The 11489-nt window shown below is 53.5% G+C and overlaps 1 protein-coding gene across 10 annotated transcripts; it reads left to right on the forward strand.

Annotated features, from left to right (window-relative positions):
* LOC100341218 (MAP/microtubule affinity-regulating kinase 3) lies at positions 1 to 2549 on the forward strand. Of its 10 annotated transcripts, XM_008248524.4 has the most exons (7): positions 1 to 1120; positions 1226 to 1288; positions 1378 to 1506; positions 1595 to 1657; positions 1747 to 1809; positions 1899 to 2027; positions 2117 to 2548. In XM_008248524.4, exons 1-7 carry the CDS (start codon positions 1 to 3, stop codon positions 2434 to 2436), a joined length of 1887 nt encoding a protein of 628 aa, XP_008246746.2. In that variant the 3' UTR covers positions 2437 to 2548. The 10 variants fall into 10 exon arrangements, with proteins under 10 accessions (XP_008246746.2, XP_051682024.2, XP_051682020.2 ...); XM_051826064.2 differs by lacking the exon at positions 1899 to 2027; XM_051826060.2 differs by lacking the exon at positions 1747 to 1809.
* Positions 2550 to 11489: the final 8940 nt, after the last annotated feature.

Here is an 11489-nt window from a genome sequence, read left to right on the forward strand (position 1 = left end):
ATGGAAGACTCCTTGGACTTCCATCCTCCTCTGGACGGGTTCCGCTTCGTGGACGTGATCGGCCGGGGCGGCTTCGGCCTGGTGAAGCTGGCCCGGCACCTGGCGTCGGGCAAGTACGTGGCGGTGAAGATCCTCCTGCGAGACGGCTCTCCCAGCTGCCCGCTGTCCGCGCAGGGGGAAGCGGACATCCTGAGGAGCCTGCGGCACGACAACATCGTGCGGCTGCTGGAGGAGCGGCACGCGGGGAAGCACCTGTTCCTGGTCATGGAGCTGGCGACCAAGGGCTCGCTCCAGAGCTACGTGTTTGAGCAGGGCGGCCTGGCCGAGGCCGAGGCCAGGACCCTGTTCGGCCAGGCGCTGGCTGCCGTGAGCTACTGCCATGGCCAGCGCGTGGCGCACCGGGACCTCAAGCTGGGCAACCTGCTGCTGGACGAGCACATGACCGTCAAGCTGGCGGACTTCGGGCTGAGCCTGCGGCTGGAGCAGGGCACGCTGGTAAGGGGCTTCTGGGGGACCCCCGAGTACTGCGCACCAGAGGTTTTCCTCGGGGAGGACTACGACGCATTGAAGGCCGACGTGTGGAGTCTGGGGGTGGTGCTGTTTGCCATGCTGGCGGCCGCGCTGCCGTTCCACGGCAAGGACACGGACAAGCTGCGGGACAGGGTGCTGTGTGGCTGGTATGCGTTGCCGCGTGCTGTCAGCCCGGCCCTGCAGGATCTGCTGTCGTGGCTGCTCACCGTCAACGCCTCGAGGAGGCCCAGTGCGGAGGACGCCAGGACCCACTGGTGGTTCAGCCCCAGCCGAGAAGCCGCCGAGGAGGACGAGGAGGACGAGGAGGACGAGGAGGACGAGGAGGGCGCGGTCACCCTGCTGCAGCCCCTGGGTGTTCCCCGGGACCCAGAGGCCAGGGAGTACCTGGAGGGCCTCGGCCTGCTTCCAGGCACGGGGACCGAGGGGTCACCAGGCCCTCGGCCCCACGGCCCCGCGTCCCTGCCCAAGTCCTCGCAGAGCAGCGAGCACCACCCCATAGAGGACAACGACTTGTCTGTGGTGTCAGTGTCCTGTGACAGCATGGCCGTGGACGTGTCCTCCACACAAAGTGACTCCTCCAAGGCCTCCAGTGAGTCTTGCCCTCTCCCCTCCCAGCCCCTGCTGCCTCAGGGCCATCCAGGAGCTGAGGCCAAGGCCTCCCGAGGTAAGCCCACTCTTGACTCTCTCCTACCAGGCCAGCCACAGCAGCAGTGGAGCCCAGCTCCCAGCGCCGCCCCTGACTCCTCCAAAGCCTCCAGTGAGTCTTGCCCTCCCCCTGCCTCGGGGCCTCCAGGAGCTGAGCCCAGGGTCCCTGTGGTGACCCCACTCTTGACTCTCTCCTACCAGGCCAGCCACAGCAGCAGTGGAGCCCTGCTCCCAGCACCACCCCCGAGCCAGCCTCCAAGGCGTCGTCCTCCAGCCCCAGTGCCAGCAGCCCTGCTCCCAGCGCAGCCCCCGACTCCTCCACGGCCTCCAGTGAGTCATGCCCTCCCCTGCCTCAGAGCCTCCAGGAGCTGAGCCCAGGGTCCCTGTGGTGAGCCCACTCTTGACTCTCTCCTACCAGGCCAGCCACAGCAGCAGTGGAGCCCAGCTCCCAGCATCGCCCCTGACTCCTCCAAAGCCTCCAGTGAGTCTTGCCCTCCCCCTGCCTCGGGGCCTCCAGGAGCTGAGCCCAAGCCCCCCATGGTGAGCCCACTCTTGACTCTCTCCTACCAGGCCAGCCACAGCAGCAGTGGAGCCCTGCTCCCAGTGCCACCCCTGACTCCTCCAACGCCTCCAGTGAGTCTTGCCTTCCCCCTGCCTCGGGGCCTCCAGGAGCTGAGCCCAAGCCCCCCATGGTGAGCCCACTCTTGACTCTCTCCTACCAGGCCAGCCACAGCAGCAGTGGAGCCCTGCTCCCAGCGCCGCCCCCGAGCCAGCCTCCAAGGCGTCGTCCTCCAGCCCCAGTGCCGGGAGCCCTGCTCCCAGCGCAGCCCCCGACTCCTCTGAGGTCTCCAGTGAGTCTTGCCCTCCCCCTGCCTCGGGGCCTCCAGGAGCTGAGCCCAAGCCCCCCATGGTAAGCCCACTCTTGACTCTCTCCTACCAGGCCAGCCACAGCAGCAGTGGAGCCCTGCTCCCAGTGCCGCCCCCGAGCCAGCCTCCAAGGTGTCGTCCTCCAGCCCCAGTGCCGGGAGCCGTGGGGACCTCGCAGAGCCAGAAGCCACTACAGCAGCCTGTGAGCCCAATGGGACTGGGCCCACAGCCACTGCAGCCACCACTGACACCACAGCCAGCGCCCAGGGCAAGAGGAAGGGCCGGCGCGGGGTGGGCAGGAGGATCCTCCGCTTCCTGCTGAGGGCGTGCTGCATCCTGCCATCCCGAGGGAGCAGCTCTGGCAGCTGCTGCTGCAGAGTGGCCCCCAAGTAGCCTCGCTCCGCCCCCATCACCAGGAGCAATCTGCAGGCCCAGCTGATGGAACGCTTTTCTTTCCTTGAGCATTTGCAAATGCTTCTCATGAATAAAATCCACCTTTGTACGTGGCTTTGGTTCGGTGTGATGTTTGGGTTCCTGTGTGCACCTTGGCGAGGTGATGGAGGTGACAGGTGGCTGGCTGTCACGGAAAGACAAATGCTGGGCGATCTCACCTGTGTAGGGATCACAGAAGGGGTGACCTCATAGAAGTAGAGCATAGAGTGACGCATCCCAGAGGCTGGGCCGGGGGAGAGGGAGGGAGGGAGAGTCTCAGTGTCCACATGGCACAGGCACATGAGGGTCGGGGTCTGAGGTCTCTGGCACAGCAGGGAGGTCCCAGTCCACAGAGCTGTGCATTGCAACAGAGCTGTCAGTGTCTGTATCTAACATCTCCTGCATCCTCAAGGGAGAACACAACCCCATTCCCCTGAGGGCCATGCAGCTGGCCTCATGGGGTACGGGATCCACCGGCTCTTCAGTCCAACAGCTCCAGGTGGAGCCGGGCAGGACGTCCATGCTGCTGTGTGTCCGGGCTGCCCAAGGTGAGGCCCAACCTCAGCAGAGGATGCAGGCGGGACCTGGTTGTTAGTTCAGGAGGCCCCTGGCAGCACCCAGGCCTTCCAAGTTCCCAGGGAGCTGAAAGCAAGGCTTTAGACCTACTGGAGAGGACAGGACCTGCTGCCCCACTTGGGGACACTGGAGGATGGGACCTCCCCCACCCCTGGTCATCCTCACTTCCACATTTCTGGGGAAGGTAGGCTGTGTTTAGTGAAGGAGCTTTCTTCCAGATCTGAGGTTACATGGATGCTCCGTGCATAGAACTGGGCTGCGTGGCCTCCGGCAGGTGCTCACGTCACACATGCAGTGCCTCTGGAACGTTCCATGGGGAAGTGACTCAGAGAGTTATCAAGGTCACCCCGATGAGTGACCAGTGCTTCATGGCTGTCCTGTGTGACAGGGCTCTGAGTCGTGTGCAGGGCAGAAAGGAGACCCTGTGACCCCCCAACTGGCACATTACCTGGGTCCCACCATCAGAAGGTCCCGTGGGAACCCCAGGTCCTGCCAGCAAGTGTACATCCTGCCCAGGGCCCACTGCACAATGACAACAACCCAGGGACCAGGCCCTGTAGGGGGTCACAGAGGTGGCCTGGGCGAGGCCCCCAGGAGGCTCGGGTTGTTGACTGCGCTGCTGAGCTCCTGACGGGGCCCTATCCAATGACTGCAGCCTCTCCACACTGGCATTTCAGCTTTGGGAGCTATGGAAGGAGCAGTCCCTCTGGGAGGCTTGGCCTGGCTCCCAGCCTTCGGCTTGTCTCCAGCCTGGGGGTCAGGAGGGCGATGGATGGCAACAACAGCCTAGCAGAGGGCTGGCAGGCTGGCGGGCAGGGGGCTTGTGAATTAGGATAGGGTCCAGGGTCCCAGTGACCCAGATTCCCACGGGAGGCATGAGGCTGCGGTTGGGGAAGGGTCTCGGGTCGTCCACCAGCCCAGGCTTTCCTGTCTGTTCTTGTTTTGGCTAAAGTATATGAGTAAAAACTGGTCTCCGTGTTGGGAAGCAGGGGGAGTCTTTTAACCCTTTTTCGATCATTATGAATTATTGTCAGATTACACTAAAGTTTGATGATGGTGATTTCTTAGTTTAACTGCAATGTGAGATCCTACTTATCCTCTATTAACATTAAAATCCCTACCCCTTAGTTTGTCTTACTTGGATTGTGGATTTTATCACATCATTTATTGGTCAGTTAGTACTGATCCCTAGGGTGGGTGGTTGTGGCGTAGTGGGTAAAGCTACCACCTGTGATGCCGGGATCCCTTATGGGCACCGGATTGTGTCCTGGTGGCTCCACTTTGATCTAGCTCCCTACTAATGGCCTGATAAAAACACTGAAAGATGGCCCAAGGGCTTGGGCCCCTGCTACCCACTGTGCAAAACCCAGATGGAGCTCCTGGCTCCTGGTTTCAGCTTGGCCCAACCCCTGCTGTTGTGGCCATCTGGGGAGTGAACTAATGAATAGAAGATCGATCTATGCCTGTTTCTCCTCCTCTCTCTAACTCAAATAAAATAAATCTTTTTTTAAAAAAAGTATTGAATCTTTGCGTTGTGCAGATCTAAGTGTTGACACAATTCTGAAGTGTGTCAGTCTGAAGAAATCCATTTGCTGTATCAGTCGAATCAGGCACCTTGATCAGGACACTGGACAGCCCACAGTGTCACGTTCACGTCTTCCGGAATGCCATTGTTTGCTCAGAAGCACGGATCTTAGCACTGGCCACGAATAATGACAATTCCTCTTGAAGCAGCAGGCGTAACTCCACTGTTGAGCAAATATGTAAATACTGACATAGCACACAAGGGCCTTTGGGAGAACTGCTTGTACGTGGTGAGTGGATGCTACTTGTTTTGCCTCAGAGACAAGATTTAATATAATTACCGATTTCTGATTCTTCAAGGACATACTTGGAGGAAATTGACTTTTTTCCCCTGTGAGTACATGGTGGTAAAGAATATAATGGCTACTCTAATACAAAAATGTGAAATCCAAAGCGTGCCAAAAAACTGAATTTTTCAGATTAGTGCTATGCAATCAGAAGTTTTCCAAAGTCAGAAAATGGGGGCCAACATTGTGGTTTAGCAGGTAAAGCCACTGCCTGCGATGCCGACATGTCACATGGGCACCTGTTCATGTCCCGCCTCCAGCTCCCTGCGAATGGCCTGGGAGAAGCAGCAGAAGATGACTCATGTGTTTGGGTTCTGGCCACTTACATGGGATACCCAGATGAACTGCCTGGTGTTGGCCTGGTCTTGGCCTGGCCATTGCGGCTGTCTGAGGAGTGAACCAGCAGATGGAAGCTCTCTGTGTGTCTCTCCCTTTTCTGAAATTCTCTCAAATAAATAAATCCTCAAAAAAAATGCCTGGAACCTGGAACATTTCTCGCTGTGATTTGAATAAGGTATGACTCCTGAGCTCATGCAGGTGTTTCATCCCCAAAGTTGTAAATTTAGTGGTGGTTGTGCAGCCAGTGGGATGTGCTCATGTCATAGAGGGTGTGCCCAGTTCTTGGGAGAGGCTTGGTTGTAAGAGCCCGAGTGTGCCCAGCAGCCCAGCTCACCACACGATCATTCCTCCATGCACACACACTCTGCCATTGCCATCTGCTGCCTCACCAGACGACTACGAACCTCCAAATCCTTGAGCCAAAATAAACCCCATTCTTCCTGAGTAGCTTCTTTGAGGCGTGTGTTACAATGATGAAAAGCTAATACACTTGAGTCCCAACCACTGGGGTAAGTAATCTGTTTGTCGTATAATTTTGTTGTGGGAAGATGAGGGTATCTTGGTTGTTGTCTCATGTCGAAAAAGAATTTCCACGAGGACAGGGACGGTGAATAAAGCAAGGTTTACTCTAAGTGAGACAGGATGCTGTCCATGTCTCTCCTCACTGACTTAAGACCAGCAGGAATAAACTGTGAGGCAGTACAGTGCAGGTTTTAAGAGGATGGACTTGGTGTCAGACAAACCTAGGTTCCGTTCTCATTTTTGCCAATAATTAAGCATACAGCCTTGGACAAGCTGGCTTTGGTTTCTTCATCTCCAAAATAGGCACAATTATACTTTCTACTTCATAGGGCAGCCAGGAGAATTACATAAAATAATGATAGTAAAGAGCAGATGATAGTATCCAACAAGAGCAAAAGAACTCATGACACTACTTATGTCTTCTTGTCTACATATACGGATCTTCTCATTTCAAGATTTACTGGGGCCAGTGTTATGGCACAGCAGGTTAAGCTGTGGCTCAGAATTCCAGCATCCCATAACACTGTGCTGATTTGAGTCTCAGCTGCCCCACTTCCAATCCAGCTCCCTGCTAATGCGTCTGGGAAGGCAGGGGTCATTAATCAACAATGGTGATGACCACTGCTAAGTTTCCGTGCCTCCCTCAGGCCAGCACTGAATGAGTCTATAGATCCAGACTCCACCAGGATCCACAATCAGGCCACACCTGTGCTTCTGACACATTGCTGCCAGAGGTCAGGGCGGCCACAAATTTTCCCTCCTGCCCCAGGGCTGCCTGGGGAATTACTGACCTCAGACGAAGGTCCCCAGGCCAGTGCATCTCCCTGCAGCCCTGGGACCACTGCTTCACAATCCATTTCCTCTTCAGTTTTGACTTGCAAATGCAAGACGCTTTGGCATGTTCATTGCCAAGGCCTGTGTGTTTCAAGTTAATCTTGTTAACAGCCGACACTGCAGTGCACATCAACAATGGTGTTCTTCCTCCTGTGGTTCACAGTACATGTAGATTAGAAATGTCAGCTTCCCTCTGGTCCTCAAGGCCTTGGAGGGCTTAATTACATCCAGTCTGTTTCTATCTTGCCCTGAAGTTCCCTGGGTTCTAGGCATGGGTGTGGTTTTGGCTTCTGTTGATTGTTGATTTCTCATCGCTGGGTGCTGCTGCCCCCTTCCTCACACTAATCACTAGCTCCAAGTTTTGAAAAGTCCACACTCCCTTGAACCCAGAATTTCTGCCAGGTAAGCCTGATCCTCACCCACCTGCTACAAGTTTAGCCCTTGGAAGGGTTGAGGTGGTTTGCTGGAATCCAGCCAGGGAGGCAGCCTCACCTCTTTAGGGCCCTTTCCAGTGTGAAACAATTCCTTCCAATTGAACCCAAAGCCTGCCTTTCTGTACCTGGAACCCACCAGCCCTGCTTGTCCCCCATGGCACCAGCACTGCCTCTGATCAAATTTCATTTCTCAACATTTTCTACTTAAAAGAACAACCTGGGTGCTTGTTGTAACCAGAACAAACAGAACACGTATTCCCTGGTCCTACTCCATACCCAAGACAGCAAATGTGGGGAAGAGCTGGGGTTTCAGGTTCTTAACCAGCTCCTCAAGTGATTCTTTTGGTTAAAACATTTTCTATCAGGTGGACTTTCCTGCTTCTTAAGGCTTAGTGCTATTGTTACATCATTCGTCAGCTAAAATAGAGTATTACAAAAACCAGTGACAAATGATAGTCACACATGAATTTTATTAAAAATGAGAAGAAAATGAGAGGCAAGGTAACTGATCAGGACTAGCCACCAATCAGGACCAAACTCCTTACCAGAGTGTGGCCCCCAACAGCAGGTTATACTGCTTTTTATAGTATTCTGTCCACTAGGGCTCACAATTTCGAACCAGACCCCTGGTATGCAGTGAACAACAAAAAGGAAAACCAGAATATGGTTGCTAAGATAACAGTTAACAATAACAAACCCAATAACAGATCCAATATATGGTTGTAAGATAACAGCGAAGGACACATTTCTGTCAACCTAGTTCCTGGGAATTTGGGCCCACATAGTTTCACAAGACACACTCTTAGCCGTTAGCTGGCAAAGCTAAAATGTACAGAAGCAAGAGATCTGCAACTAGCTTTTAGCCACACTCACTCCATTCTGATTCCGATTCTACACTATGAGTTGGATGTTCGTTTGGGTATCCCCCACAGGCCTCGTTGTCAAAGGCTGGGTCCCTTTAACAGTGAGGTGCTAATGCAAGATGGTGGGAATGGATAGGAAGTGGGGTCTCCTGTGAGGTGCTTAGGACCGTGGGGAGTGTGCTCTCAGAGGGATGCTGTCCTTGGCCTCTGGAGGTTGCCAGCCAGCTGTTGGAGACCTCCGGGGAGGAAGCCAGTGGATGGAAGGTCTCTGTCTCTGTCCGTCTGTCACTCTGCCTTTCAAATAAATACATCCCATTTAAAAACCCATGTTAAGTGATGCAAAAGAAGCAATCAAGGGGCTGGGACAGGGTGGGCTGGGAAAGCATCTCTGAAAATGTTACTTCAGCTCCGACCTTCTAAGAGAAAGAGGAACTAGCAACGTAGAGAGCCCTGGGGCGAGAGGGGCCAGTGAAAGAGAGCGGCTAAGGAACAAAGGGCCATTGCGTGGGCAAGAGCCTGGCTCATGCCTAGAGCCCCAAGAAAGCCCTTCATGCTGGGGCATGGTGTCCAGAGAGAGATTTACAGACACCGCACCACCACCCAAGACTTGGGCAGATGGGAAGGAACTTGCACTTTATTCTGGACCCAGTAGGAAGACACCCAAGAATTTGTAACTCGCAATGACCTGATCTAGTTTATTTTAAGAAGAGTCATTTGTTCAGAACTTCTGATATAAGCACAATATGCAAATCAGCAATTTTCCCCTTCTCCCGGAAATGATACAGGAGTAATAGCTATGGAGGCAGACGAGCGGGATTCACAGCCTTCGGAGGATGCGGAAGGTGCCCCCGCAGCAATTAAGAGAGGGCGGAAAGCGAAAGGGACCGGGAGAGGTGCAAGAGCTCAGTGGTGTGCAATCCAAGGGAGCGTCCCGAAATATGTTCCTTGAAGTAAGGGACTCACAGGAAGTGCAGAACTCTCTTATTTACAGCACAAGTAGGGAAAGGGGCGTGAGCAGGGCTGGTCCAGGCGACCGCTCAGGTGGGAAAGCTGGGGACCTGTCCTAGGCCAGGAATTCCCAGCGGGCCCTGCGGGTGGGCGGACAGCACAGGCCTGAGGCAGGAGACAGCAGCGAGTCTGCATTACAGCCTGGCGAAGTCCTTTCTGAGTGAATTCCTGCAAAGAAAAGAGGCGTCTCATTCTAAGGTGAGTGAGAATCCAGAAGTGGACAGCGCGTGTATGTGAGTCTGCTTCGTGCTGCCCTAACAAAAGGGCCAAGATGAGCTTCTTGGGAGAGAAAAGGTTTCTTTCAGCTTACAGTTTGGAGGCTACGTTCAGGGTTGGGTGGCCCCGTAGTCTGGTTCCTGATGGAGGCTTCTCACAGCAGGTGCAGAGGAACGAACACATGGTGAATCAAGAAGCAGAGAGAGTGAGGCTGACCCTGAGCTCAGTCGGCCATCTACTAACCACTCTCCAAAGGCACTCCCCCAATCACCTAAGCACCTCCCACCAGACCCACCTCCCAGCTAGGTTCAGTCGCCACCCCTAAGCCATCAACCATCGGCATTAAAGCATCAGAGTTTAAACGTCTGCCTGCTTTCTGGAGAGACAGGTGCTACTGTACCGATTATACCATGCCAAAAAATACAACTTAACAACAGATATATTCACTATCAGAAAACAGTTACAAATGAGCAGAAATCATGAGCAAGTATTTTGTAAAGGTTTAAAATCACCAAATAAAGTCCTTGCTCCTGCCCCAAAAAAGTGTCTTACGGTACAGCTGTAAGACATCAAGAAAGCAAGGGCAAGACTTCAGAAGGCGCTCAAACTTGAGCTCTTAAAACCCAGGAAAATGTCAAAAGGGAGGTAAAAAAAAGGAAGATTTGGAAGCAGCACAGGGAACCATAACCATTTCAGAAAAACATGAGACAGAAAAGATGGAAATTGAAAAAAGAACAACATGAAATGGAAGCAAACGAACAATGAAGATGGACTGGGGAGACGGTGATACATGGAGAACAGATGAAGAAGTCCAAAAACTTTCCCAGGGAGAAGGGGAAAAACCAAGACAACAAAGCAAGGATGCTGGGAGATAAAGTCCAAGAGACCATCTCTCAGTCTTCAATCTGTGTTCTGAACGGCACACTCCACATCAAGGCAAATGCTGCCTAGTTGAATGTTGGGGGCAATTGTCCCTGGCAACATAAAATTATGTACTCTTTGGAATGAGAAAAAGGTAAGAAGGGGTACAGTGAAGTCACAAAGGGCCTCACCTGTAAAAATAGGAGCCAGTGACAGTGTTGAAAACCAGAATTGAGGGGCCGGCGCTGTGGTGCAGCGAGTTAACACCCTGGCCTGAAGCGCCAGCATCCCATATGGGCGCCAGTTCAAGTCCCGGCTGCTCTTCTTCCAATCCAGTTCTCTGCTATGGCCTGGGAAAGCAGTAGAAGATGGTCCAAGTCCTTGGGCCCCTGCACTGGCATGGGAGATCCGGAAGAAGCTCCTGGCTCCTGGCTTCAGGTTGGCACAGCACCAGCCAGAGCGGCCACCTGGGGAGTGAACCATTGGAAGACCTCTCTCTGCCTCTCCTCTGTGTAACTCTTTCAAATAAATAAATAAATCTTAAAAAAAAAAAAAAAGAAAACCAGAATTGAGGCACCAGGGGTCTTTAAACAGTGGGAAATGCATTTCATTTAAAAACTACACATGGGGCCGGCCCCATGGCTCACTTGGCTAATCCTCTGCCTACGGCGCTGGCACCCCAGGTTCTAGTCCCGGTCGGGGCGCCGGATTCTGTCCCAGTTGCCCCTCTTCCAGGCCAGCTCTCTGCTATGGCCCTGGAGTGCAGTGGGGGATGGCCCAGGTCCTTGGGCCCTGCACCCGCATGGGAGACCAGGAAGAAGCACACAGCTCCTGGCTTCAGATCAGCACAGCACACCAGCCGCAGTGGCCATTGTTGGGTGAACCAACGGAAAAAGGAAAGACCTTTCTCTCTGTCTCTATCTCTCACTGTCTAACTGCCTGTTAAAAAAAAAAAAAAACTACACATGGATTTTAAATCTTATCTTTTAAATTTCATTTCTTCATAAACTTTCCCAAGTGCCATCGTATACTAAGAAAGAACACCTGACAAAAGCCAAGGGATGGAGAGGAAGTGGCGAGGGAAGGAAGATGTGTTTTATCACTGCTCGTGCGAAGGCACTACAGGTACTTTCTAAAGAAACAAGGGCTGGGGGTGGGCTGTGCACAGCACTTAAGACACGGTCTGGGATACCCACATCCCACATCAGTGCCTGGAATCAAATCCCAGTTCTTCCAACTCCAGCCTCCTGCTAACACACACCCTGGGAGGTCATGACTCAAGCACTTGGTTCCCTGCCACTCCCATGGGAGACCCCGATGCAGTCCCAGGCTCCTGGTCTCAGTCTGATTCAGCTGTTAACAGGCACTTTGGGAACGAACTACTAGACAGGAAGTTGATCTCTGTCTGCCTCTCTCTCCCTGCCTCAGCCCCTCCCTGTTTCTCTGCCTCTCAAATAAATAAATTCAAAATTGTTAAAGAAATAATGGAC

This window comes from Oryctolagus cuniculus, chromosome 20 (genome assembly GCF_964237555.1).
Source record: "Oryctolagus cuniculus chromosome 20, mOryCun1.1, whole genome shotgun sequence".
NCBI classification, from domain to species: domain Eukaryota; kingdom Metazoa; phylum Chordata; class Mammalia; order Lagomorpha; family Leporidae; genus Oryctolagus; species Oryctolagus cuniculus.

What these genes read in the sequence shown, in the direction of transcription:
- LOC100341218 (XM_008248524.4), top strand. Translation starts at nt 1, where the DNA reads ATGGAAGACTCCTTGGACTTCCATCCTCCTCTGGACGGGTTCCGCTTC. An exon ending in TGACTCCTCCAACGCCTCCA is followed by an intron (nt 1,810 to 1,898) that starts GTGAGTCTTGCC and finishes CTCTCCTACCAG; the next exon opens with GCCAGCCACAGCAGCAGTGG. An exon ending in CGACTCCTCTGAGGTCTCCA is followed by an intron (nt 2,028 to 2,116) that starts GTGAGTCTTGCC and finishes CTCTCCTACCAG; the next exon opens with GCCAGCCACAGCAGCAGTGG.